Source organism: Vulpes lagopus, chromosome 17 (genome assembly GCF_018345385.1).
Source record: "Vulpes lagopus strain Blue_001 chromosome 17, ASM1834538v1, whole genome shotgun sequence".
Lineage (NCBI taxonomy): Eukaryota > Metazoa > Chordata > Mammalia > Carnivora > Canidae > Vulpes > Vulpes lagopus.
Window position 1 is genome coordinate 16,058,380 of NC_054840.1, and position 26,738 is coordinate 16,085,117.

Consider the following 26,738-nt stretch of genomic DNA (forward strand, 5'->3'; position numbering starts at 1 on the left):
ATTTTGTTTTGAAGAAGTGTGAACAAATATGTCCAGGGCCACATGAAGTTTTCCACCTTCCATCATGAGGTTGCTCTCATCACCTGACAGCTGGAGGGAACCATGGCACCTGAATCACTACATCAGGTACCCAGCAGGAGAAGGTGCCCCAGGGGTGCTCGAAGGTCTGTGGCCCGCAGAGGAAGCAGCCCTACGCGCAGGCTGTTCTCAGTAATACCCAAGTCATATCTAAAGATACAGGAAAGCCAGACGTGTAAGACCTGAAGAAGTAACTCTTAAAATCTCTGGAGGGGTGCCAAGGAAAATATTCCTTAGGGTTCATACTGGGAATAGAACATATATGGATATTACCCTTTCTAATCCTCCAAAAATCAGTGCACTGGGTTAATTTGGCTTCTGCCCCTGAAAAATACGAACAAGCCAGGGCTCTCTTATTTTTTAACCTTTAGATCGAAGCTTTTAGGTCCACACACAGACACAGGGGTGATAGCATTCATTTAGCAGCAAGAACTTTGAGGCCAGAAACAGAAAGGAAGGAGGTACTCAGCTAGGATCTCCTTGGAAATGGTTTTGGAGATCCTGACTTCAAATGATGCATTGATCTGCTTTTAGTTCAGACTAGTTTCCAATTTAAAAAAGGGAGAAAAAGAAATCATACAAAGAAGGCTAAATTCATCTACCACTGAAAAGAGCTAGATGACAATTTTAGTATTTAGAAGTCTAAGGAAGATCTTTCAGCCATAAAATATCAGAAAGCCTTTTAGGTCCTTGAAAGAATTACAGTCCTAGTAACTTACTCTCAACTAAAATTAAAATATAGTAGAATTAAAAAAAAATCCTGTGAATCTATGGTTTCTTAATTAGAATGTTAAGCCCTTTCCCTTGATTTTAAAACTGAACATATTAACCTAACTCTGAATATGTCCAATTCTAATTTTTTTCAGTATGTTCTTAGGGTAGCTTTAAAAAATTAAAAAAAAAATTCCACTAGAGTTTCTTTTATACTAGAACTCAGTAGGGGGCCCACATAGTACATGGACAATTTTTTTCCCATATGAAGTTTTTCATTTTTTACTCTGGAAATTTTCAAACTGATACAAAAGCAAAAAGAGACTGATGTAATGAATCCCCATGCATCCAACCAGCTTCAAAAATTATCAACTCGTGGCCAGTTTTGACGCACCTATCTCTCCTTCTCCCACCAGATTAATTTAAAGCAAATTTCAGACATCATACCTAAACAAAATTTTTCTTTGAGAGAGAATGCAAGTGGGGGCGGGGAGGGGCAGGGGGAGAGAATCTCAAGCAGATGCCATACTTGGAGTCCTATGTGGGGCTCTATCTCATGACCCTGAGATCATGACCTGAGCTGAAATCAAGAGTCGGGTGCTTAACTGAGTCACCGAGGTGCCCCATAAATACATCTTTAATAAAACATTCAGACAGTATACAAATTCCTTAGTTGGCTCTTAAATGTTTTTTTATAGTCAGTTTGTGTGAATGCATTTGGTTCACGGGTCCCTTAGGTAGTTTTAATTCGTAAATCTGCAGGATTTTATAGAATCATATGTTCCAAAGGTTGGAGGGCACATGGTTCAGTTGGACTAACCATACTGCCCAAGTGTCTTATGTTCTCTCTCTTGGGCTAAGCAACTAACTGCCCTTCTCTGTACAACCAGCCATGTCAAGTGAGAGCCACTCATCTGTCACCTACTCAGCACACTGCTGTTAGAGGCCTTTCTTTATTCTGGGGGAAAAAGGCCCATAATTTGTCATCCTGTAAATTTCACGAATTGGTCATACATATTCCCACCCGCGGCCCCCCACCCCCCCAGAGTTCCACAATGTACATTGAATTTGATTTGATGACCTAAAATGAATATAACACAAGTAAAGTTGAGGGTATAATTGCATAATTAATGATGTGTAACTACCAAATTGTAGCATAGAAACAGACATTGTGAGCCAAATACACACCAGGCATTGTGCTGCTAGGTGCTGGGGATTTGAGATTAATAAAAAGAACCTATCACCTCTGTGAACGTTGAATAATTCTTGAAGTTTCTGAACATTTTATGGTAAAAAAAAAACACAAAAACAAAAACAGAGCCTTGTGATTCTCTTCCTTCTCTTGCAGCACGCAGGAGGAAACCAATGAAACGGACAAAGGAAGTGAATCAAGGAGGCAGTACTCTCCCACGATATTTCACATTTGATACCCCAATTTCAAGCACACTGAACACTTACTTTCTATCTGGGAATGGAGATCATTGACTATCACTTGTAGCTGCCCGAGAGTCATGTCCCGCAGGTCAGTGGGCTTTAAACTTCTTTTCATCAGGCATTCACTTATATGAGGCATGTGTGGCAGCTAAAGATACAGAGGGAAGAAATGGAGGTGTGAACAGAGCAGCCAGGATACTGAGCACAAGACCCATTTTCCTCCTGAAAGACCCACTCTCACCCACTTCCATTGAGGTCCTTTGCTCCAGAGCTTTCCCAGTCCAACCTCCCCATTGCAAGCTCCTCGCCCCACCCTGGCCCCACACACCATGTTGTCCAAAACATTACTGGTATCAAAATGCTATGCTACTTAAATCAAAAGCTTGCAGACTGGTCTCGGACTAAGGCTGTGATAACTGCGAGTCAATGATCATGTCCACAAAAGAATGACCAGGGAGCTCAAGGAATATCAATGACATGGATAAAATTAATAGTATCAGCTCTTTATTAATTTGTACCACGTTATAAGCACTGTGCTGTGTGTTCTGAATGCTTTGTTCATAGAATTCTCACCATCATGCTCTGACACAGGTATTACTATTCCCATTTTAGAGATGACAAAATTGAGACTTAGTAGCTTGCCCAGAGCCTCCCAACAAATTGATGGCAGAGCTGAACTTCAAAGACCAGGGCCCTTCATCCACTATGCCACATATTCCCATGACAGCTAATCTTGCTTCTAAGAAATACAGTTATTATGAATCAAGAACAGGGTTTACTTTTATGTAATGTGTTGCTTATATATCTTTAGTGGTACAGTAGGAAGGAAAAAGAAACGAACTTCATTATTTCTCAATGACAGTACTTTTTACAAACTGCCTTGTAGAAACCCAAGTTTGCATAACTCTGGGAAAGAACTGGGACAGCGTCAACCATTTGCAGCCACCAAACACTCTCTGGCACTTCAGTATTTGCTGCTTACGAGATCAGCGACGGGAGACTTTTTCCTGTTCTGTTTTTCCACTTCTACTTGCATTTTGGCCATTGGTTTGGCCATGGCGAGGGCCATTTTGGCTTCGGCTTGCAATTTCTTTTGCCTTGTGAGGAAATCCATGTCATCCAGAGATTCGGATTCCTCTTCAGTAGTGTCTCTATCAGAATAGGAAGAACTCTGTTTGCTCTGTGAAGGGAAAAAGAAGAGCCCTGAGCTTTCTGTCAGGTACTATCTTTGGAGATGGGCTACAGCATTCCCTCCTGGAGGGACTGAGAGGCCCCTCCATCAATGCGACTCACCACTTGATCTGGCCTGTACCAAGCTCAAATAACATTGAAGAGGATGGTTTATTTCTTCAATGCCAAGAATAGACTCTGACTTTAGCAGAATAATGTAACAAAAGGGAGAATCTACTGATGATGAACTTGAGACGTTCCTTTGATTCTTGGTCTCAAACATTCCTGAAGTGATCACACACACAGCAAAATATTTAACCCAGAGCTAAGGCAGCGTGCTGTCCTCTAGAGTGTGGACAGGGTCTCAGGTATCCAATCAGGTTCAGACATGGCCTTGCATTCATGGACCAAACGGTTGCCTGTTGGTTGGTCTTTGGTAAGGAAAGTGATATAGAGTAAAGAATTCCAGCAGTAAGCCCCAAGCTTCATAATACGTGTGCAAGGAATGAGTGAGGAATGTTTTACACACATTATCTTGCTGGTTTCTCTGAGCAACATCGCTGTGTGCTAGCCTTCCCATCCTCACCCGCATCCCCATCCCTGCCTTTTAAAAATGTGTCCCACTGTTGCTCTGCACTTACTATTTCAAAGCCCAGTGGAGAAGGACTGGTAGCTGGCATAATTTTTTAGGGCATATGTGATTTCCCTCAGGGTTTCATATGAAAGTAGTCGCTAACTTTAACAGAGCTTATGTCTTCTTACTGGATCACAGCTTTGATTTTTCATTGTCAAATTTTAGGAGCATGCTATGGCAAGAGACATTCCTCTTTTAATCTCTGCCATGTTCTTTCCCTAACAACAAAAAAAGAAGCTAATTGAGCAGGAAAGCACACGCACAGAGCGTTGGTGGCTCTGGACTCACCATGGGAGACAAGGGGGTGTCCAAGCTGGTTTCCGTCTTACTGTCATCAGCATCGCTGTCCTTATCACTGCCACTGTCGTTGACGAAGCATATCTGCAGGTTCATCCCACTCTGTAGCCTGGGCAAAAGCAAACAGGACAGCAGTTCTACTCAGCTGTCTGCTATCTGGTGGCACTCGTTCCGATTGTCTGGCTTTGTTAACAGAAAGCAATCTTGTGTGTTCCTCACATGGAGAAGTGAGTGACGCATATTACTCCCAACTCACAAATGATAACTTCTACTAAAGGACAATGATGATAACTGAATGAGTTCATAACTTTTTTTTAAAAAAAGATTCTATGGGACCCCTGGGTGGCTCAGTGGTTTAGCACCTCCCCTCAGCTCAGGGTGTGATCCTGGAGTCTTGGGATTGAGTTCCGCGTCGGGCTCCCTGCATGGAGCCTGCTTCTCCCTCTGCCTATGCCCCCCCCTCTCTCTCTATGTCTCTCATGAATAAATAAGTAAAATATTAAAAAAAAGATTTTACTTATTTATTCATGAGAGACACAGAGAGAGGCAAAGACACAGGCAAAGGGAGAAGCAGACTCCACACAGGGAGCCTGATGTGGGACTTGATCCGGGACTCCAGGGTCACACCCTGGGCCGAAGGCAGGCACTAAACCGCTGAGCCACCCAAGCATCCCCAGTTCATAACTTGATAAATGATAAAATGAGAACTTTTGCTAAATTATTTTTTTACACCGATTTCATGTTAAGTGAAAGCTAATTTAATGCCACATATAAAAGCACCCGGCACAATACCAACCACATAGCTGATGCATAATAAATATGTGTGGAGCCACTGAGCTTACATTCCTTTTGATAAAGATGAACGGGGTCCTCAGCCAAATAAAGCTGCCTGGTATCATTTAGTGTAACCAAGGGAGTTCATTTATGTCACTAAAAAAAAAATATACACCTAAAGAAACTTAAGGAAACCCCAAACCCAGTCAGAAAGGCACTAGCTTGCAACATAGCAGACTGCCTGGTGCACGAAGAGCCTCAGAAGTTGGAGACTTCTCAGAAGCTCCTTCTGCTTGTGGTGAATCCTGTAGCTCCATGAGTGATGTTGCTGGAGATGTGGCCACAGAGGGTCACCCAGCTGTGTGTCTGCTACATGTGAGGCTGGACAATGGGTGCAACTCTGTCCTCACCTTCTTTTGAAATTCAAGACATGTCAATACTGTTTGGCTATAAAGAGTATTTAAAGAAGTAATTTTTCAAGCATCCCTAGTAGTCCCAGTCGTTTGTAAGCTTAGAAGAAAAGGCAAAGGAGGTTCTTAAGTAGCAAGGGATCCTCAGGAGACTGTCTAAGCTTGGTTTAGGAAGCAAACACTGAATTGCTCTGGCATTATTACTGTCACAGGGAGCAATGCAGAGCAACTCGTCTGAGAGTTAACATTATCATCTTTTTTTATTCCAATGGGGTGGGATGCTTTGTATAAATTGCTAAGATGATTCATATAAAGTGATTGTTTGAAAACCAAAGTGGGGGGGCGCCTGGGTGGCTCAGACTGTTAAGCATCTGCCTTTGGCTTAGGTCATGATTCCAGACCCTCTCCTTACCGCTCCCTGTGTTTGTGTGCACACTCTCTCCATCAAATAAAAAAATAAAGAATTAACATTAAAATGACAGGGAACCCAGAAAAAGAAAATCTACTGATTTAACACAGGCGCTGTCATGGTTATGTGTATGTACTGCCACCTATTGTTACCTTCTGCAATTACTGAAAGTCCAGTAAGGAGAGGCAGCCCTCCCCTCAGCTGCTTCTGTGCCTGGCCTACCTTCCTGTGCAGACAAGGAAGCAGGACCGCGCTAGGCCCAGAAGGCACAGGTTTTGCCGTGATCAGCTCAGGGTGCTTGGAGCCAATGGGACTTAGGTTCTGAATCCTCCCTTCTGTCTCTGGGCCCATTACTTGAGCTCTATGAACCTCAATTTCCTTATCGGTAAAAAGGGGTGAAAGGGGTGAATAATTCCATGTTTTGTAAAGAAGGATGAAAATAGTTCAGAGCTGGGCACAGGGGAGGTGCTCTGTACATATTCATATTCTTCTTTTCTCTATTTTTCTGAAGGCCCAGACAAAGGAATATAGAATTTAAATGGACCTCTAAAGTCACTTAATTGGGGCACCTGGGTCGCTCAGTGGTTGAACATCTGCCTTTGGCTCAGGTCATGATCCCAGGGTCTTGGGATCGAGTCCTGCATCAGGTTCCCTATGGGAAGCTGGCTTCTCCCTTTGCCTATGTCTTTGCCTCTCTGTCTCTCATGAATAAATAAATAAAATCTTTAAAAAAAAATAGAGTCACTTAATTGAATACCTCACCTGGCTTTGAATACCTAAGAGAGTGTCCTCAACTGTCTAACTATTAGGCAGCTTGGACTTCTGCTGAGCTGGACTTTATCTCCTTTTAATTTTCTTCCATTAGAATTTTTTTTTTCCGGGAGAAATCTAATATATTCAGGTTACCTTTTGATCCCACATAAATTAAATTTTAAAATTAATTATCTGTAGTTTGTCACCCCCCCCCCAATCAACTCATTTTTAATCTAAAACTCAAGATATATGGATTGGAAAATAGTAGGAAGTAAAACTGAAAATTAAAAAAAAACATACATTGAAAGCATATTTTAAAATTAAGGAGGCATTTTAAATTAAACCTAATTTGAATCTAGGAATATGCAGCATTTTCTATTTACTGAACTGCTAAAGTCTTGAAGTGTCTGGGCACTAGACACAGAGATTATACATATAAAAAACCCCTCAGTATACCATTACAAAATAAGGTTTAAAACACCTAGGGATATATATTTTCATTCTTTTTTTTTTTTTTAATATATTTTCATTCTGAAGAAACTCTGATCATAAATTCTGTTGTTCTGCCTCCAACTGGCCTTTGTACGAAGGGTCAACTTGGATCACAATCAACCAAACCATATAGCATTTCCAACTCAGGAAAGGCAAAGGAAAAAAAAAAGGGAAAGATTTAGTAGTCTGAATGAAATGAAAAAACACCTCAGGTAGAAATTCAGAAAATCGCCTTAGTAGCACATTATCACCGTGGGAAACTGAACAGAGCTTCTTACGGGGTGAGACTTATAATTCCTTATAGCGGTAATCACCAAGAATGTTACTCTCAGGAAAAGGAAATTATATGACATAACAACTAATGGTTCAGAGGGGATTTTAGTAAAGACATCTTAAAATGGACTGAGGTTTCAAGAAGGATTTGTTTGCCTTTAGCCTTTAAGCAGGTTTTAAGATGAAGACGGCTTTGGGGAAACGCAAGCACAGATCTCAAGCAGCAGCCTGGCTGGGGGGTGCGTGGGGCCACCTGGTGTTCTCGAAGGCTCTGTGTCACAGGGTCAAGAAATGATAACCCCTGTGCTGGGCCCCCTCCCACCCTGGGGAAGCATAGCTGCCTGGAGGCCCTGGCCTCTCCGTCCCTTGCCCTGCAGTGCACCGGGCCTCACTTATAACCGGGCTCCACGGTCTTGCAAAATCCAAGCTGCCAGGGCTCGAATTTGCCTGGATCTCTCAAGCATAGTCAGAGGTGAAAACAAAACACGATCCTCATCTTTTAATTAGTGATATAACCTTAAGGTGTCCAAGTCAAGGTTTCTTGATGTTTCGAGTGGCCCGTAGCAGAGCGCTGCATGCCAAAGGCCGCCTGACGTCTGCCTTGCCTGTGGATATTAGAGCTGAGGCGTCTGTGTCCTGGTTATTCTGGAAACCTCTTCTCCTCATGCACCACGAGGCAGTGAAAAACCACACTGCAGCCCGGAGTGACTGACGGGGAGCCCCGGGACCTGAAAAGAGGGTGTTCTGGAGGAAGAATGCTCAGAAATATGAGGACACACAGACTAAGTCTTCTGGGCCTCTCGGTGTTGAGTGGAACTTCTTTCTTAGTGGCAGGGCCTACTGGCCAGTGGCACGAAGGCGTTTAGTCAAGAGGACATTCAGCACCAACGTCTGCTTGGCATTTAGGGCGAGAAAGACCATCACTTGGAAAATGCTTGTGCTGACTTCCAACTAGCATTACTGGGGATATTATTAAAATATGCACAACACTGAGAGGATGGCAGGGGTGAAATATTTTTAACTACTGAGAGGATGATATCTCAAAAACCTAGTCAGTCAAGTCGTGATATAACCTAGCATAAAGATAATACTTTTTGCAAAACACAAGGACAAGACCAGTTTATTCCCTGAGAGAAATAATATGACTGATGATCCTAAAGTTCGCTGTGACTTCTAGGTAGAGTGGTAATCACTGTGAATCTGGCCTTTGCCCTTGGCCTTGGTTTGAGGTGATGGGACTGGGCTGTCCTGAGGCTATTTCTGAACCCCAGAACTACTTGATGTTTTCTGATTTTAGAAATAGCAATCTCCCAGGACCAGCTTAGACCACCAGTGTCTACATAGAAATATTTAAGATTCTTTTTTTTTTCCCCCCTATGCCACCCCTTCATTAACTTCAGCCTTCATTAACTTCAGCTTCACTTGAGCTATCTGTTGCACTGAATTCGAGTTTAAAATGATGTTTGCTTGTGTTCCCTTGTTGGGCTGTACAACCACCTGTGGATAACAGGCAACGTAATATGGACTCAGAGAGGTCAAATGCGTTCCCAGACCTGTACCAGCCTGATGTATAAAAACGGTCCCAATCCTTCCCTCCCTGCACCTGCCCCCTCTGTACTGTGACTTTGCAGCTTCTTCCTCCCCCTGGGCTGGCCTCCTGACCTGTCTTGCCAACAGGATGCACAGGAAATGCCAGTGTTCTAATGCCAACCGCTCCCCACCCCTCAGGAAACCCTGCCACTGCCCTCAGAAAAAGTCCAGGCTTGCCTGCTGGCAGATGAGTGACTTCATGGCACAGAGTCCAATCAGCATTGTCCCAGATACAAAGAGCGCTCAGCCAAGGACAGTAGAGTCACCTCACCAAGCCGCAGCTGACCGCAGACATGTGAGTAAGCCCATCCGACCCAGCTCTCTCTCACCAGTAGAACTGCTCGGCCCACCTATAGGCTCCTAAGCAGAAATCAATGTTTATTACTGTATGCCACTGATAGGGGTGTTTTTTTGGATTACACATCATCATTGTGGCAATGGATACCTGGTACAAGGTCACAAAGAAGAGACTACAGGCTGAATGTCTGGTTTTTGAATCCAGTGCCCTTTGGCCCCATATTATATTTAACATCAGCTTTGGATTTATTAGATCTTGCCTGTGTGTCTGGTAATATAATCTTCGTGGGCTTATACCTCTGCCAGTTGCTTATAATTCTAAGGTGATTGTTTGGTTTTCCTCAAGAAGCAGAGTGAAAAGGAACTACCCATATGCTTATGGATTTCAAACATGCCTGGCTTATTTTCTATCCACAACCAGAGTGGCTATGAGCACCACTGACCCTGCTCTATCATTTGTCGCCCAATATCCCCAACTAGTTTGTGACTGGGCCATTAAAATATGTTATTTACATGTATCTTAATGGGTCTTTGGTGCATTATTCAAAGACTTTATACATAATAAATAATATTTTATTTTAAAAATATTTTTTATAATATATCTTTGTCTCATGATACTTTCAAAGGAGAAGGAATATAAAATGTGGGTTGTAATTACCCAAGGGTAGTTGTAAACACATTTCATTTTTCTAAGGATTTATCATGAAAAAACAATGTGGGAACAACTGAGGTTTTGGTAAGCTCCAGATGTCTCGAATGTGTAACAGGGGTCTCTACAGAGTGTGCTGAGGTGGGTTAAAATGAGGTGCTGCTACTCCTTAACAAAAGACTTTTTCCAAATACTATTCTAAAATGCTATTTCTTATTTTACTTTAGTAGGATTGTGTTAATTTCTTTTGCTAGCAGCGTGCGATGCAAGGGACGATCATTTATTGGACTTTTAGAAAAGACTGGTATTTACATAACAGGTGTGAATATGGCTGGTCCAGCATATATCATCACACACAAAAAGCACTAGAAACGATTTTTATATTAGAGAAGGGATATTTAACTGTTTGCTCATTTATTCATTTGAGGATCAGGTAATACCATCTAGATAAACTCCATGGACCCAGGAGGCTACTGCCGAGTAGCTGCTGTCCATTTTAGCCAGGGCGTACTGTTTCTAGTTTGCTACAGTCCCCACTACTCCCTATTGCCTTTTATTTGGGCTTCTTCACTCATTATGTTTCTTGCTGGCCCTTGACAGCATTTGTAGTCCATGATCCCTTTATTAAGGGGATGCACAGTTAATAGTTGAACTAGGAACAGAAATCAGGCCTTTTAACAGGTACTGAGTCTTCCAACAGGTACCAAGTGCTTGGATCATTAAATCATAATGTGCAAGCAGAAATGTGGAATATATAGAGCATCAGAAGAGAACTCGAAACACTTTGTAGATCTTATATATAAGAATACTTTTACTACCTGGACATCCATTAGTAAATAAGGTATTAACCAAAAAGGGTGACTGAGCAGGGCACTGCAGAAGAAAGGAAGTGTTGGGAAACTAGAGGTAGGAGAAATAAAGGCAAGAGAGATGGGAAAGCCCACCCACCAGCAGGCATGTGCCCAGAGAAGTTAACGGTAGTTTCAAATTATATACCAAAGAGAGCACTGGGGAAAAGAGAGGACTTCATGTCTCTTTATGTCCCACCCTGATCCCACATCTTACAGGCTCGGGCATTTGGCTTTCTCTGCAAAAGCTGAGGAAGGCAGCTCTAAAGGTGGCTAGAGTAGTGTGAATGGCCCTCTAGGTTTTTTTTTTTTTTCATCCTAATCCTGTACATAATCTCTTTTTCTGCTTCCTTTTATAAGGCTAGTTCTGGACCTTCCATCTGTACATGTTCACATGATGGCTGGTAGGCATCCAACACCACATGGCCACAGAATCTTCTCTTCACCTGAAAAGCTGATAGAAAAGGGGAACTAGCATCCACCAGCTTTTCTTTGGTAAAGCATCACAGCCCCTGTATCCTAACCTGACTCTCTCAAGAGCTATAAATACTTGCAGGCCCCAGACAGCTGTTAGTTCTAATTTCATATCAGTGTCCAGTTTCTTCACTAATGACCACTTACATGTAATTAAATTTGGAATTACAGGATCTTAATGTTGAAAAAATGCATTTCACCCGAAATATTTTCTACCATGAATTGAAGACCAGAATGAGGCTTCTTCTGATATTGGAATAATGATGGAATAGAAACAGTCATCTCTCTTAGCTGCCAAATGTGGTCTACTTTTATCTTAAAATCAAATGATTTCTCAGTAATTTGTATTCTAAAATAATCTCTTGTTTTTTCTGAGTGGGGGAGAGTGGGGGGAAGAGCGGAGGGAGAGAGAGAATCTTAAGCAGGTTCTCTGCCCAGCATGGAGCCCAATGCAAGCTTGATCTCACGACACTGAGATCATGACCTGAGTCAAAACTAAGAGTCACATGCTTCACAGACTGAGCCACCCACGTGCCTCAAGAGTTACTACCATTTTGGATCATCTATTTTGTATTAAGGCACTTCATATATATTACCTCTACTCTTCAGATATGCTAAAGTAGGTATGATGACCCTCATTTTGTATATGAGAAAACTAGGACTCAGAGGTTAAATTGCATAGGTCACAAAGCTGGTATTTTACTCTTGAAAAGTCTGTTTTGAGAGGCCAGGGCACTTTAAGAAGCATAAATTCATGAATGGAAGAAAAGATGAAAAAAAGAAAACAAAACCAAAACAAAATATTGGAAATAATTCCAATGTCTCATAATAAGAGATTGAATATATTTGGTGAACTACAGAATGGTCATTATACAGCTAGTAAAAATACACATGATAGAAGAACAGTTATGAACATGGGTAAATGTTCCCGATATATTAAGTGAAGAAAAATCAGGCTATAAAACAGTAGGTACAGTATAATTCTAATTTTGTAATAAAAAATGTGAAGATATATTATGCATAGAAAAAAATGGCAGGAAATCTACCCAGACATTTTTTGGTGGAAGAAATTCAGTTGGGTTTGAATTTTTTCTCTTTTGAGCTCCTCTAAGTTGTCATGTGTGGGCATTTAGCAGGAATTAAAAAGGGAAAAGGAGAGAAAATGGGTGAGTTGATTAGCGCTTGTGTGTTGGAGAAAAGGTGAGTAGGATGAACTGTCTGACAGCTGGAAGAGGATGGTTGTGTGTCTGACTCAGATGGTGGCTATGCAGGGAGCATGACTCACACATGAGTCAGGCTGGCCTTTTGGTTTTGGCAGGGGGCTGGGGGCGGGAGATACTCTTGGAGGGCAGCAAGGAACGGTTCCCTACAAGTGAATGTTTCTGGAGATGGACTCTTGGACTCTTTTGTTCAACTGTTGACAACCCTTCCAGGCCCAGTCTCAATCCCATTCTCCCTCTTGGATCTACAGTAGATTATAGACTATAGTAACAGATATACATTTAAGTGTCTGTGTTTTTAAAGCCAGCCTGTTTATTTACTCCTCTCAGCCCAGACAGAATTTAAACTTCTATTTGTCTGATCTGCTGATGAATTTCAGCTGCTGGAGAAGGAGATTTGCTTGTTGCTTCCAGATGGATGATAATGTCCATGTGTCTGGGGTGAAGATATGGCAGCTGGAGAGTTAGTGCTTGTCCATGTGTTTGAGGGGTATGACTGGATTTGGTGACAATCTCAAGTGCAAATTCTTTTAGTCTCTTGTGCACAGAATCACTGCTTTCACCACTTTTTAGATTCATGTTTAGAAAAATCTGGGTGACCATTTAGGCTTGGTTGTAGAGTAAGTTTTATCCCAAAGACATTCTTTTTCATGACTTAATTTGGGGTCATCTGAATTATATGTGGTCATTCAAAAGAATGCAGATCTACTGAATTTCATTGATTCTATGAAACGTAATTGTTCATATTTTACCATCTTTAAAGTCATATGTCTCACAATCTCGGCCACCTCGGCTGGTGGCATGATGGTTTAACTGACCTGTCACCCCCTTGGCCAAAAAACCAGTGAAGGACCACTCATGAAGAGGTGGGATCTGATAGTTCAGGTACTCATGCCTTCTGAAAGAACAAAAAAGCTCCAGCATAAAACCTGCAGAACAATGGCCAATGGCCTGGAAGGTGATGCGTAGCATCTCCTGATAGCACAGAGGGTGACACGGTGGGGAAAAGCAAAGACTGACAACTCAGAGGGAAAATGATTAAATGAAGAGTTGGGATTCTGAGCGTGAAGAGTGTGTAGGGCTATCTTATCCAATGTATTTTGCTTTTTCTTCTTCTTATTTTTATAGGTACAAGATCACAGGTGATAAAAGTGCATGTTGAAATAAGTCTTTCAATAAAGATTTATTTCAACAACTAAAATAAAAATTCTAAGTGTCAAGGAGGCATGTGTCACCTTTCAAATTGGCAGTGGTTTTTCAAAACATCTTCCACGGGCTTTTAATGCAGATGATAATAAGAAGGAGAACAATGTGAGGGGCACAGAAATTTTACAAGATTGAACAAAAGGACTGTGTTAAACCTCCAGATGACACAGCTCACTTGCAGTCAGCAGGAGTGTTTTCTGGTAGCAGCAAATGCTTTTGTAAACTCTCAAAGGAGCCCGGTCTTCATTTGGATTGCATGAGTCCAGACACATGTGGGGGAACACTGTCCAAAGGGAGTGCAAACTGCAGTAATAAAGTCATGATAACTTGTCAGAGATGATGCGCCAATGAAAAATCATTCCTAGAAGTTCTTTTAATTAAACATTTAGCTGTCCACTGGAGCCATTTTTAAATATAAAATGCAGCCCTGTGGCCTTTTCTCCCTGCCTCCCACCCTTCTGCAATAGCTCTGACAATTGAATTCTCATTGGTGATAATAAAAAAATTCATAAGACAGGGTACAGCTGGTTATGCCTCTAGCAAGATGTCAAATTTCACTTGCGCAAAATTAATTGCACCTAATTAAACTGGGGTCATTGGCATTATTGTAAAGTGAGGCTATTTATTAGACAAAGAAAATTTCACAAATACCATTTTGCTTTTCTTTCAGGTTTGTGAAAGAGAAGAATTGCTTACATAATTAAATTTGTTTTGCCATTTTTAATCTTATTACTCCAAAAGATCCACTTCAAATCCTGCTTTACACCTAAAATTGTGTGATATTTTAGAATAGCAGAGGTAATCCTTGGAGGAAGACATAAAAAAATGATAGGTTTTCTGTAGATTACCTAATCATTTTCCAAACAGTATAGAAAAATAATTTGTAAACTACCACTTATAAGGACATGCATCTTGGAATGACTTACATGAAGCGTTTCCTAAGCAAATTATTGGTATACGTGTATGAGATTAATATGAAGTTTAAAAGATATGTTGCATGTTATAAATAGGTTGCTACAATATGCACCTATTACTTCAAGAAAGACGCCCCTGAAAGCAAATTTCATTGTATTGAAATGGGACCACCTCTTTTCTGACCCATACTGGGTCTATAGGACTACGCTGCTTCCTTCGCCAGGAAATGATGCAAAAATTATTACTGTTAGAGACAAAAGAATGATTTTTTTTTCCTGGAAAAACGATACTTGTTCAACTTGGGATTCTGTGTCAGATTATATATACAGATTCTCAGTTCCTCAGAGGCAAAGCTCCTGTGGATCCAATTTCTTTAAAGCCTCTCTAGATCACTGATATCTGTCCAGTTGATACAATTCCCTGGACCAGGTGCCTCCCCAGCCAGCATCCTCAGCCCAAACACAAAAGAAGGTGGCAGGTATCTATTATTAGGTCTCATCTCAGCCATTCACCAAGAAACCTACAAGAATAAGAAAGGAATGAGTTCTGACTTGGGGAGGTTGGAATGGTTCAGATGAGTCAACAGTAATCATTATTCAAACCAGCTGCTCAAAAGCTCTCTGGGGAATTTCTCTTTTTCGTAATATTTGCAATGCTTAGAGAGAAGGGTATAGCCTATTCTAGGTTACAGCTTCCCACTGTATACTTTATGAAAAAGACTGTATATATATTTATGTATGTAAATAAAAATCTATCTTACGGTAAAGCAAGAAGAGAGGGAGGAGTCAGGTTTATTTTGTGGTTAGTCTGAGGAAAGGAGACTGGAGAAGCCCGCATTGTTTTCTCCACAATGGCAGATCACGTTGTAATGTCTGAAAAATGAAAGGTTTCTCAGTGTCTATTACTAATGACCGTGCTCGGTCTCATGGTCTCATGGCAGCCAAGCCAGTTTCCATTCCTTTAATAACGCTGAGCTGAATAAACTCCAAATCCGAAATATAAGGGTGATTGAAGATTACTTTGGTCAATGAAAAAATATTTTATAGGAAAGTTATTATACTAGTAATAAGAGAAAAGGAATTTTTTTCAAGAACATGACTACACTGAATATTTCTTAGAAACCTATTTCAAAAGTAGAGTAGGTAATTCACTTTTTTCATTTCCTATTAAGCTTTTTTAAAGCTTTTGCTGAAACATTTCTAAATGGGGGAAAAATAACAAAGGTCATACAGTCTCAGTTAAAAAAGGTGATTATGTGTGGATTAGCACATTTTGAAGAAAAAATGGTGCTTCCTATATTTGCTGCATTTTACTAGAAGTCAAATTTAATTAGCTGAGTTATGAAGCAGTATCAACAATTCTTTTGCTGCAGTATTAGGCATGAAATGTCTTTATGGGATTATTGTAAGCCTCGTTTACATTTATCAGCTTGTCACTCTTTTAAAAAGTGCTTTGGAAGACAGCACCAATTAAAAAAATTCAGTGGGGCTGAAACCCAAAGAGCAATGTGGAGCAATTACACAGGAGGAGCTCATGCATGTCTTCCAGAAGACACTCATGTTACTTCAAAATTTCTCACACAATGTGTATGAAGTTGATTTTTACAGGTAAATACCCGTTCTTTAAAATACATAAGTAGAACTCCGTGATTTTGCCAAAGGTTCCACTTAACTTGGGGAGGTCTTGTCTTAAAAGTAAGCTCAGCACTTCAGAATCCATTGGTTGGCCAATTAATTTAAGTACTCAACCTCATTTAAGATTGAGCACTTAGCTCTTTGCAGTCATACTGTCAAAAAGATTTACCTGGTTCTGATTATTTAATAAGTCAGCACGTGGACTCAGGTGCATTTGGGAGCACCATATTAAAGGACTTCCAATTTCTAACATCCCTCAAGTCGTTTTGTAAGTAAAAGGTGAGGTATTTCTAGCTCAATGAAGAATTTCAAGGATTGTAATACATCAGAAAAAAAATTAATTCTAATAGGGATGGCCAATGTGTGTTATGCAATTGCAACTGAACGTTTCCTGAGGCTTTTCTTTCCCATTACTATTGACAAGGGGAAATGAGTCTTTGCAGACTTTAAATTTACAGGGATAAAGTCATATTTCTTAGAAACATTAAGGCTCATCATTAGCCATCATCCTAAAGGGTATCCAAAAAGTCATCGTGTTCTCACAGAGGATGATCTCATCCCAGAATGTGGAGATGAAAACATCTGAAAAAACAGGATATAAATAATCTTCCTTATGGCGAGTCACCAAGCATAGCTTGTTATGAACTACTGTGAAATACATATGTGTTTAGTTAGCTGTGTCACCACTGGGGGTAGATGACTCGGTGATTTTCAAATTTTGTTCTGCCTGAAGAGTTTCAGGTGCGCTCTGGGGGCATGTAGGGAGTGATGCAAAGAGGTGCTAATATGGGGACCTGGGAAGGTGCACTGCAGGGAAATGACAGGGAGGCATCTTCTGGGCAGGGGTACCCCAGACCCTCTTCAGCCTTCCTGAAGCACAGGAGGACAGCTTGGTTTTACACACAGGGTTTCTGCAGAGGATTTTATTTGAGAAGATACTTCTGCTATTAGAAATAATGAAAACCACCCCCTGGGAAGCCATCTGGCCCAAACCTTCATGAAACTTCTAGTTCAACATGGCATTTGGAAAACAGGTATCTGTTGACACTCTCTTCTAAAATCCTGGTGAAATAATATTAGAGGAAGAAAAAAAGTAGAACTCTCCATGGACAAAGAAAAAGGTATAATTTCTCCAAGGACAAAGAAAGTGGAATCAGAGACAACAGCACACAAGAGAGTGTGAAAAAATGCTGGAAGATAAAATGCAGATGGGTGAGGGGTGTTTGACCTAACATTTCAATTTACTGGGTGCTTGCAGGGCTGGCTGGTTGGGGAAGCACATGCATTTGCACTATTGAGACTAGGCATGCTCAGCTACACGGGAAGGCTGGGGAGTGGGCTAGCACTGCACAGAGGAAGCTTGACTGAATAACTGAAAGGACTATGCAGACCCTCTATTTGCCGTGTCCACCTGTTGGCCTGGCATAATGAGGACATTTACTATCTTGAGAGGTTGAACCAGAGGAGCTCTGAAATGGGGCACCCTCAGACATAGCTGAAGTATCAAATGAAAGGCCTTTATTAACATCAAAGGAATTAAATAACATTCTCCATGCTGAACCTTCAACCATTCTCCTGCCAGAGACTTAAAATACTGCCAGCCAGGCTTAAAACTCCTCAGGATACGGTTGGAAAGTTCTCTGTGGCAACTTATAGCCTAAAAGAAAAGAGCTTTATGTATTTTTATTTGGAGGCACCCTAATGAAATAGTTGCATTTTTATTTGCCCATTCTAAGGGGAAGTTCACCATTCCTTAATTCAACAAATGTCTAGTGACTATGTATTAGGCACTATTTTTGTTTTTTGTAAAGATTTATTTTGAGAGAGTGTGAGCAGGGGGAGGGGCAGAGGGAGAGGGAGAGAGAATCCTCAAGCAGACTCCCTGCCAAGTGTGGAGTCTAATGTGGGCTTCAATCCAGGACACAGAGATCATGACCTGAGCTAAAATCAAGAGTTGGTGGTTTAACTGACTGAGCCACCCAGGCACCCCTGTATCAGGCACTATTTAGTCAATAGTTCTGGTGGTGAATAAAACAGACAAAGACCTCCTCTCTTGGAGTCCATATTTTAGTGTTAGACAAAGAATGGATTAAAAAAAGAAAAAATATAATACAATATCAGGTAGTGATAAAAGCCACAAAGAAAAACCAATCAGGGTAAGAGGAGAGAAAATGAGAGGTTTGTGTGGTGTCTATTTTTTAACTGAGTGGTCAGGAAACTGGGGCAACAATATGTGTCACCAAACCCCAACCACAGGGTTCACCTATAGCATTTAGTATTTTACACTTATCGTTGATGGGCAGAAATGAAAAGAAACAAAAATAAATTAGAAAAAAAAAATCATGGACAGTGTAGAAATCAGAAGAAAACATTTTAAACACTTTACCTATAATTAATATAATTAATACCTGTCATAAAATGGGAAAGTGTCATTTCAAAAATTTTTGAAGACTTAAACAAAGGACAAATTCTTAGAAAAATACAACCCATTAAAACTGACCCAAGAAGAAGTAAGAAGCATGTATAATCTTAAAACCATCTAAAAACTAGAAGCAATTAAAGCAAACACACAAAGTAAATACCAGGCGCAGATGGTTATACAGGTGAGAAATAGCATATTCCTATATTATGCAGGCTTTACTTAGACATTATGGAAGAAGAATAACAGCCACCTTATTTTTAAGCCAGCATTGCCCTGATACAAAAACAAGAAAAAAAATAAGAATACAGCAGACCCATGTCATTCATGAATATAAATATAATACTAAATAAAATATTATAAATAAAATTTAATAGTGTCTGATAATCCAACCAATTTTGTTTTATACTAAGTATGCAAGGATTATTTAATATTTTAAAACTCTTTACATATAATTTATTAATAGATTAACGGGGTAATCATATAATGATCTTCACAGATGTAAAAAAAGCATGTGGTAGTTACAGATCTATTCATAATAAAAATTCTTTATAAATTATGAATATAAGGGAATATGATTAACTCATAAAGAGAAATGTTAAAGAAAACGTAAAATTAACATCATCCTAGATGAGGAAACATCAGAAGTATTCATTGAATATGATAAATGAGCTAAAGATTCCAACTATTATCATTTTTAAACCTCAATATATTAGGGCCCTAGCCATCAATAAAAGAAAAAAACAGAGGCACAAGGATTGGAAAGCAATAAATGAAGCTGCTATTTTTCAGATCATAGCACTTACGAATCCCAAAGATTCTACAAACAACTTTATTAGAAGTAACAAGGGGGCAGACAACTAGTAGGAACAATTATATTATAGTATAAAAACTAAACTCCATTTCTGCTCACCAGCAGCAAAACAATGAGAATGCATTATCAAAGAGAACTTAAAATAATACCAGTTCGCCAAGTATCTAGAAACAACAAAAGATATACAACATCTCTAAATGAGAAATTATGAAACCTGTTAAGAAATATTCAGGAAGATCTAAATAAAGGGGAGAAAGGCCATGTTCATGGGTAGGGAGATACAATACTGTGGAAATGCATTCTCCCTTAAATTGATTTATAGATTCAGTGCAAAATCCCAAGAGAGTATTTTGCTGAGCTTGATTAGATGATTTAAAATTTATATGGAAGAATACAAAAGCAGTAACAGGAAGCATACTTCTGAAGGAAAAGAGGAGGGGGGCTTGCTTGTTCAGATATTAGGACTTATGTTGAGGCTACAGTGATTAAAACTGTATGGTATTGGTGAAGGGATAGAAACACTAACCGACGAAACAGAATGCATTCCCATTAATGTATAGTGTGTACAGAACTGGTCAGATCAATGAGTAAAAGAGGGATTGTCTAATAAACAGGATGGAAAAAATGGTCATGTAAATAGAAAAAGATGAAATTAGACATCTCCTCCATAACCATATCAAGACACCAACTCCCAGTTGATTACCGGCTTTAAAAAAAATCACTTCCAACTCTTGGTAGGAAATCTAGGTTAATGTCTTTTGGACCTTGGGGTAGAAGATTTTTTATGCAAGACACAGAAAGCATGGCCTATGAAAGTTTGATAAAAAGAAACCTGGTCTAAAAGGACACAGTGAGGAAGTGAAAAGACAGGCTACAACCTGGGAAAAGATATTTGCAATACATATAACATATGAAGGATGAGTACCATAATGAAAGAATGTTGATAAATCAATTTTCAAAAGCAGAAAGAATCTGATAGAAATTTGGACCTAAGACCCAAATAGACATTTCACAGAAAGGGAAACAACGATGGCTAATAAACACAATGAAATACCATTTAATGCCCATTTGATTAACAGAAATGAAAAAGATTGGCAATATAACACTTATTTATATATATTTATATAACATTTAAATATTATAATCCTATCTCCATAGGATCTCTGCAACATTGCTAGTAGCAGTGTAACTTGTTGCAGCCGCTTTGGAGAACAGTTTTGGCATTATCTTCTAAACGTGAACATTCACGTATTTTCCTAGTAATTCTGTTCCCAGGTGTACACCAAAGAGAAACTCTTGCACGTGGACAGCAGAAGACATGGGCAAGGGTGTTCATAGGCAGCACTATTTACAAGAGCAAGACCTGTGAAACAACTCAATGTCTATAATCAGAAGAGTAGCTAAGTAAACGGTGATATACTCACACAGTGGAATATAATATAGCAGTCAAAACCACGGATTGGCAAAGGGAAAAATGAGGCAATTTTCATTTCAAGACAAACAATAATGTTTCTCAAGTAATCACAGTTTATGACATGGTTCAGTGTAGAATCAATGATCTTCATAATGTAAAGAATGAACCGTTATTGGACCCCAAATTATGAAATAATTATAAATGGAGAATGAGGGAGTTATAATGATGTTTATGGGAGGGCTGTAAAAGATATGAATTGCAATCTTCTATAATTGGTAGTAGATGGTTATTTATTTACTTTTTAAAGATTTTATTTACTTCGCTGAGAGAGAGAGTGAGTGCACACAGCAGGGGGTAGGAATAGAGAGAGAGGGAGAAGCAGACTCCCCACTGAGCAGGGAGCCCGACATGGGGGCTCTATCCTAGGACTCTGGGATCATGACCTGAACCCAAGGCAGACGCTTAACTGACTGAGCCACCCAGGCAACCCCAATATATGGTTATTTAAAGCAAAGACTTACTTAGAGATATACAGGTAAATTACCAGAAGAAACAGCCAAGGAGTTAAAAGTTACGCTTTCTGGTGAGTGGGACACGATAGAGAGAGATGGGACAGGGGACTGTAATTTTAATTTTGTGTTGTTATTACACATCTTGTAGTTATTATTTTCAGAGCCATATATGCATGTGAGTGTGTAACTTTTTTTAAAAAAAGATTTTATTTATTTATTCATGAAAGACAGAGAGAGAGAGACAGAGAGACACAGAGAGAGAGAGATTGGCAGAGACACAGGCAGAGGGAGAAGCAGGCTCCATGCAGGGCGCCTGATGTGGGACTCCGTCCTGGGACTCCAGGATCACATCCTGGGCCGAAGGCAGGCGCTAAACCACTGAGCCATCCAGGGATTCTCAGTAACTTTGATTTTAAAAACAAAACCCCCCATTTGGGCCAGATGAATGTGACTTTGCTAAGCAGAGAGATGGGGCCTCTAGAAGAAAACTTCTTGATGCTTTAGGGGAATATTAGAGAAAAGCAATAGAGATCTATATGGTCACATCTCCTCATTTTACAAAAACAAGGAAACTGAGGCATTGGCAAAACAAAATTGTTAAGAGTCTCAAAATTAGAAAATGACTAGGACTAATCCTCAATCTCTAGGTCCCTAGGCCAGAGCTCCTCCTGCCACATCCTACAGGAGTTGGGGGGAGGGGGAGGAACAGGTGCTTTCCAGCTCTGGAATGACACGTGAGAAAAGTGAGGGAATCCTAGGAGACCAGGCTGGCACCTGGAGGAGGAGGAGAGGCTGTGACTCTGTATCTCCTGTCTCCACTCATGAACCCACGGTGGTAACTCCTATATGTGCATAGGAGCGTGTGCGTGCTTTCTGATTTTTGCTGATTTAGGTGAGTCTTTAAGAATAAGACTGAGGACAAGGCTTATTGAAAGACAGAATAGATTTAAATAGACTTTAAAGTGTCTAATTTTGGGCGATACAGGGAGGAGAGAGTGGAAATCCGTTGGTTGAATAAATGCATGAATGCGATCATGTGCTCCCACACCTGGCTTAACATGGTAAACACAGCCAGTATTTATACAGGGAGTGATTCATATGCATAATTAAAGTTTGGGAAGCTCTGGTCTATAGCCCCGTTTTCTAGGTAAAATTATAATTTTAATATATTTCAACTAGAATTAAAAGCTATGCAAATGACCAATGGTATCCTGAAATAAATTACAATAAATGAGCAATGATATCCTGAAATAAATTAAGATAAAGGAAAAATGCCTGGAGGACAGGTTAAATACTGTAATAAACATCGAATGATCAAAGTGGGAATTGTATTTCTCAGTTACCAGTGTTCACTGCAATCAAATGAAAGGGGGAGGGGGATGCCGGATGCTTTGGGACTGCTTAATGGGAATTCTGGTGGTCTGCCACACTTCTCTAAGCATCAGCCGGCTTAAGAGTGTGGCTTGATTCCCCCATCACAGTCCAAAATCAGAGTTGTGTTTAGGGGAAAAAAAAAGAAATATAGAAATATGGCCTCAAGTGGTTGGGCAAAAACTAAAAAGCAAAAAACAAACCCAATAGGGGGGGGAGGGGGCTGTCTAGAATTCAAATAAAGCTGGTAGTATTATGGGGAAAAAATACTCAAGGGCTTAAAAGATATCTTTTATTAAATGTATAGTTGGATGACAAAATCCATTAGGTACATATCAGAAAATCAACTCAAAAGAACACTCACCGAGAGGAAAGGCTTGGCTTCCCACTTTTGCTACAGCTGGTATAAATTCCTGGGCCATCATCAAAGAAGCTTCCGAGTGCCAACTTCTGTCGGATAGATTCTCTCTCATTTTTCTGTGCCTAAAATTTCAGGAAAATAAAAAATGCTGATAAGCGGGCAGATACATCACAACCATAGCCGGTCTAACTGCTAAGATTCTTAGAACTGCAACCTTAGACGAAACACGAATAGGCCACAGCACAAGAGCATGAGAATTATGAGGAGCTGAAATTTATCCAATCTTTCCTGGTTTCACCTCTGCAAGCAATTCCAGTTCTTCAGAGTCTTTCATGATCACGGGTCTAGGAAATCACCATGGGGGTACTAAATGATCGTCACTGGGAGAGAACTAGATTACTGGGTGCTGGAATCTTTCTTCTTCTTACCTACTAGATATGAAAGAATAAAGTGGAGGGCAAGCACTTTGCCCAAAATCAAATCACTTTTATCCCAAATGTGGCCTTTCCCTAGATCTTGTTTTCTCTCTTCCTTATACTGTCCCTGCAGCCCACTTTCTCTATTGCGAGAATATTAATTCATTCAACCAATATGAACCAAGCCTCTGGGAGATGGCAGGTGCCACATTATGATGCTGTACCCAGCCCGGGCTGGACAATCGGTAGCCCCTGCCTGCACCTAGCTCACAGTCTTGACAGGAACTACTGCTTCTGTTCAAGAGTTCTGATCTCACCAGGTTCAGAAGATGAGAAACCCTTACACAGGGCCTAGAGTAGCTGGAAAATTCTAATTGGGCCCATCTGTTTCATATTTTGAAGGGAAGTCAGGTCGGTGTGCGTAGCAAAAGGATGTGGGAAGCTATACTACTGTGATAATTTGGATATGTTTACAACACTTGGCTTCCCATAAAAGTCCCATAAAAACTCACCATGCTGAACTTTCAAACCCTTTAAACAACAGGGGAGAAGATTAGAAATGATTTCCTTAGTTAAAAATAAAACAACGACAAAAACAAACATAATGAGTTAGAAATCCTGGGGTTAAAATGAGAGCCTGGTTTTCTGTTCTATGGGATGATGAAGGATGGGAGAAGCACCACTGGATGTTCTGAGTGGGGGCGGGGGGGCTGACGTCGATGATGATGATGATGATGATGAGCAAATTATATTACCAAATGAGGCTCACATGATTGAGTGTGGCTCTGGAAGGCAAGATGGCCCGTGATTTCCCCCACAGGAGCCACATCTGTTGCCACCAGTACCCAGAAGCTGCATGTGAAAGCTCTGAGCCATCATCTGAGCATCACTGTCAGTGACAAAACACACAATCTGTGGGATGGGTGGGCTCAAAACCAGCCTCATTTTACCCCCAAGTGAAGGCAATGTTTTAAGTTCAGGCTGCTCTAACATGGAGGTTATTAGCTACATGTGACTACTGGCATTTAGATGAAAAATTAATTAATTAAAAGTTCAACTCCTCAGTCACACCAGCTGCATTTCAAGAGCTCCACAGCCACAGGTAGCTAGTGGGTACCATATTAACCAGAGCAGAGTAAAATACGTGACAGTAGTGCTGCTAAGATCATGGTTCTCAGTTGCCCCGCTTCAACTGGTTGCATCAGAATCTCCTGCAGTCTTTAAAACACACATCCCCAGAGCTTTTCGATCTTTTGGCTGAGATCAAGTATAAAATACGCACCCCCAGGCTCCAGCGTCAAATAATTAGTTTTAATGGGTTTTTGAACTTCCAGTTCAAGGACAGCTCATCTCCAGTCTCCTTTTCCCTTGCATTTTTTTAATCTTTGGAAACCACAGCATTCTTTCGACTCTCACACTTAACTGATTCTATCTGTACCTGTTTATTTGGATAGCTCTCCATATTGGCATGTACCAATGGAACCGTGTCATACTGAAGAGCTCCAGTGCATGTGTGTGTGTGTGCAATACAGCCACAAAGTAAAAGATTGCTTTTATATAGTTACAGATGCCATGCTGATATACTGTCTGCTGGGTTAGCATAGTACTAAGCCTCAAAAACCCATAAGGTTGTAAAGGGAAACAACAAGGCCTTTAATTTTACTAACCACTTGCAACGGTGCTGCTGGAAACCTTAATAAAAGTGACTCACCAAAAAAAAAAAAAAAAAAAAAGTGACCCACCCTCCCAAATATGCAGGGCTGGTCCTTGTGATGGCTCTGCCGAAACAGAACCATTTGGTATCATTTGACATCTATAAGTTCATTTCAAAATCCCAGTATCTCCTATGCAGATTTAGTGTAGGTAGTGAACCTGTTTTTTAATTCGTATAAAATACAAAAGAGATTCTCACCCAACAATCTCTCTAGTCAGAAAACTGTTGAGTGAAATTGAATATCCAAAAATAAAATCAGCAGATAACATGAGTGTTAATGAGTAATGTTCAACAATATGTCCAACATTAGCCTGGAAGAGGTTTTATTTGAAGAAAATACCTATTCCAGGTATAAATGTGTGAACGTGCCCTTGATTCTAAGTCTATCTTTCCTGATTTACTTGGTGCACTAGAGCTAGAGATATTGGAGAAAGCCTTAAAGATATTTCTGTTGACATTAATTACAATTCTCTATACTTGGATATTTCATGACCAGCTTGAAGAGGACTGTTTTATAATACACCATCTCTCACACTTCTCCCCTTCTCTCTCTCTGTATCCAAATGAATAAATCTAGAAAAGCGTAAATAACATAAACACCCATAATCCCACTGCTTAGACACAGATCACTGTTAACATTTTGGGTTGTGGACGATAGTTCTTTTTAGTTTTTTATCTTATGTATGTATTTCTTCCTTTTTATAAAACGGGGATCATACTTTTTATTTTCCTTGAAAATTTCTCTCATTTAATATTTTTTGAAACACGATTTTTAATGGTTGTACATCATTCTATCCTATAGAGCACCTTCTATTGTTAGTCATCTGGGGTGTATCCAATGAAAAATAACACAGAAGTTAGCATTTTTACATAAATCCCTGCCCACGTGTCTGATTATTTCCTCAGGATAAGTTCCTGGAAGTGGAATTACCAGATCAACTGGGTGTGAACATTTGTTGAGGCTCTTGGCACATTTCGTCACATTGCAAAGAAAAGCTGTTCCAATTTACATATGCCCACCAGCAACATAAAAGAGTGTGGCTTTCACTATATCCTGGCTAACACTATTTTCACTTAAAAAAAATGCTATTGTTTTTGATAGGCAAAAAGTGGTATTCTTTTTACGTTAATGTCTTTATCAGTGATCTTAAGTTTTTTAGTTACTGTACTTGCTTTTCTCTGAATTACTTTTTTTACTTTTCAATAAAGATTGGAAGTTTTGAAATTTTTATATTAAGCAGATTCATCCTTTCGAGTTTGAATCTAAGTGTTAACATCCTTAAGTCAGTAGCTTGCTTTCTTTGAAGTGTTGTTGACAAGCTCTGTGCTTGGAAAGCCCTTCCTAGGCCAGAGGTAAAAGATCTCACTGGATGTTGGGAGGAAAATGAGGAAATTTATGGAAATTGCTTAGCAGCAGTGGTGGTGGTAATGTAAATGTGTGATGAATGG

The 26,738-nt window shown here is 40.0% G+C and overlaps 1 protein-coding gene across 6 annotated transcripts in view; it reads right to left on the reverse strand.

Moving 5' to 3' along the window:
* LOC121477339 (schwannomin-interacting protein 1) overlaps window positions 1-26,738 on the reverse strand; it is a 121,134-nt gene that overhangs the window by 5,000 nt on the left and 89,396 nt on the right. For all 6 annotated transcript variants that reach the window (XM_041731547.1, XM_041731548.1, XM_041731549.1 and 3 more), the window contains 4 exons: window positions 23,163-23,281; window positions 4,316-4,433; window positions 3,206-3,403; window positions 2,248-2,371 (listed from right to left, as the gene is read on the reverse strand). In XM_041731547.1, the coding sequence (XP_041587481.1) occupies window positions 2,248-2,371; window positions 3,206-3,403; window positions 4,316-4,433; window positions 23,163-23,281 (559 nt within the window). The remainder of the gene's footprint in view (window positions 1-2,247; window positions 2,372-3,205; window positions 3,404-4,315; window positions 4,434-23,162; window positions 23,282-26,738) is intronic.